General features: G+C 49.7%; 1 protein-coding gene across 1 annotated transcript in view; it reads left to right on the forward strand.

The window, feature by feature from the left end:
* Positions 1-702, forward strand: part of LOC103607847 (cytospin-B-like) — a gene marked incomplete at its 5' end in the record, with an annotated part of 81,345 nt that overhangs the window by 49,586 nt on the left and 31,057 nt on the right. Inside the window, one exon of the mRNA XM_008592314.1 lies at positions 1-88. This exon is cut by the window's left edge and continues 3 nt beyond it. Within this exon, the coding sequence (XP_008590536.1) occupies positions 1-88 (88 nt within the window). The remainder of the gene's footprint in view (positions 89-702) is intronic.

Raw genomic sequence — 702 nt, forward strand, 5'->3', positions numbered from 1 at the left:
GTCTGTGTTAACAAAACGTCTCCAACACCTTTGGAGCCTGCAACCACTGTTAAGTCACTTACCAAGTCATTTGACTTGGGACACCCAGGTATTTAGCCATTTTTTTTTTCCCATAAGCAAAGCTCCAAATTCAAACCTTGGCCCAGCATGTGAAGCTGTCTCTACTCCACAGTGGCCCCAAGTGGATACAACCACAGGGGCTCTTCCTAGGACACACCCCATGCAGCCTCCCAGTGCAGGATCCTGGCTGAGGTGCCTGCGAGATGACAGTGGAGAGTCTGGCTTGTGATAGTACAATACAGCCACCTTCTCCTCTCCACCTCTTCCACACCTCCAATTCCCACCTTGCCACCTTTCTCTTCTGCCACTTGTAACCATTCAGTTCAGGTCACTGCTACTTGCCTTCTTCCCTTTTCATGAGAATCGGCAGGGTCAGCCAGAGGCTTCGTCTCCCAGGACACGAGGCATCGGATCTGTGCATTCAGCACTCGGGAGGACCTGGCCATAGTCTTCCTGCAACGGGATGTTAAACTTCTTTCTACCTGGTTGTGTCTGTGAGCACCTGTGCTGATCTATCACTGCTGATCTTGGTGCACTCCCAGCTTTTTCTGGGACTGTCTGGCTGACTCCCAATTCCCCCTTAGTCGTGTTTATGTACATATATGAGAAAAGTGCATATCTATACTTTATACATACACACGC

The sequence above is a fragment of the Galeopterus variegatus genome, unplaced genomic scaffold (assembly GCF_000696425.1).
Source record: "Galeopterus variegatus unplaced genomic scaffold, G_variegatus-3.0.2 Scaffold7770, whole genome shotgun sequence".
NCBI lineage: Eukaryota > Metazoa > Chordata > Mammalia > Dermoptera > Cynocephalidae > Galeopterus > Galeopterus variegatus.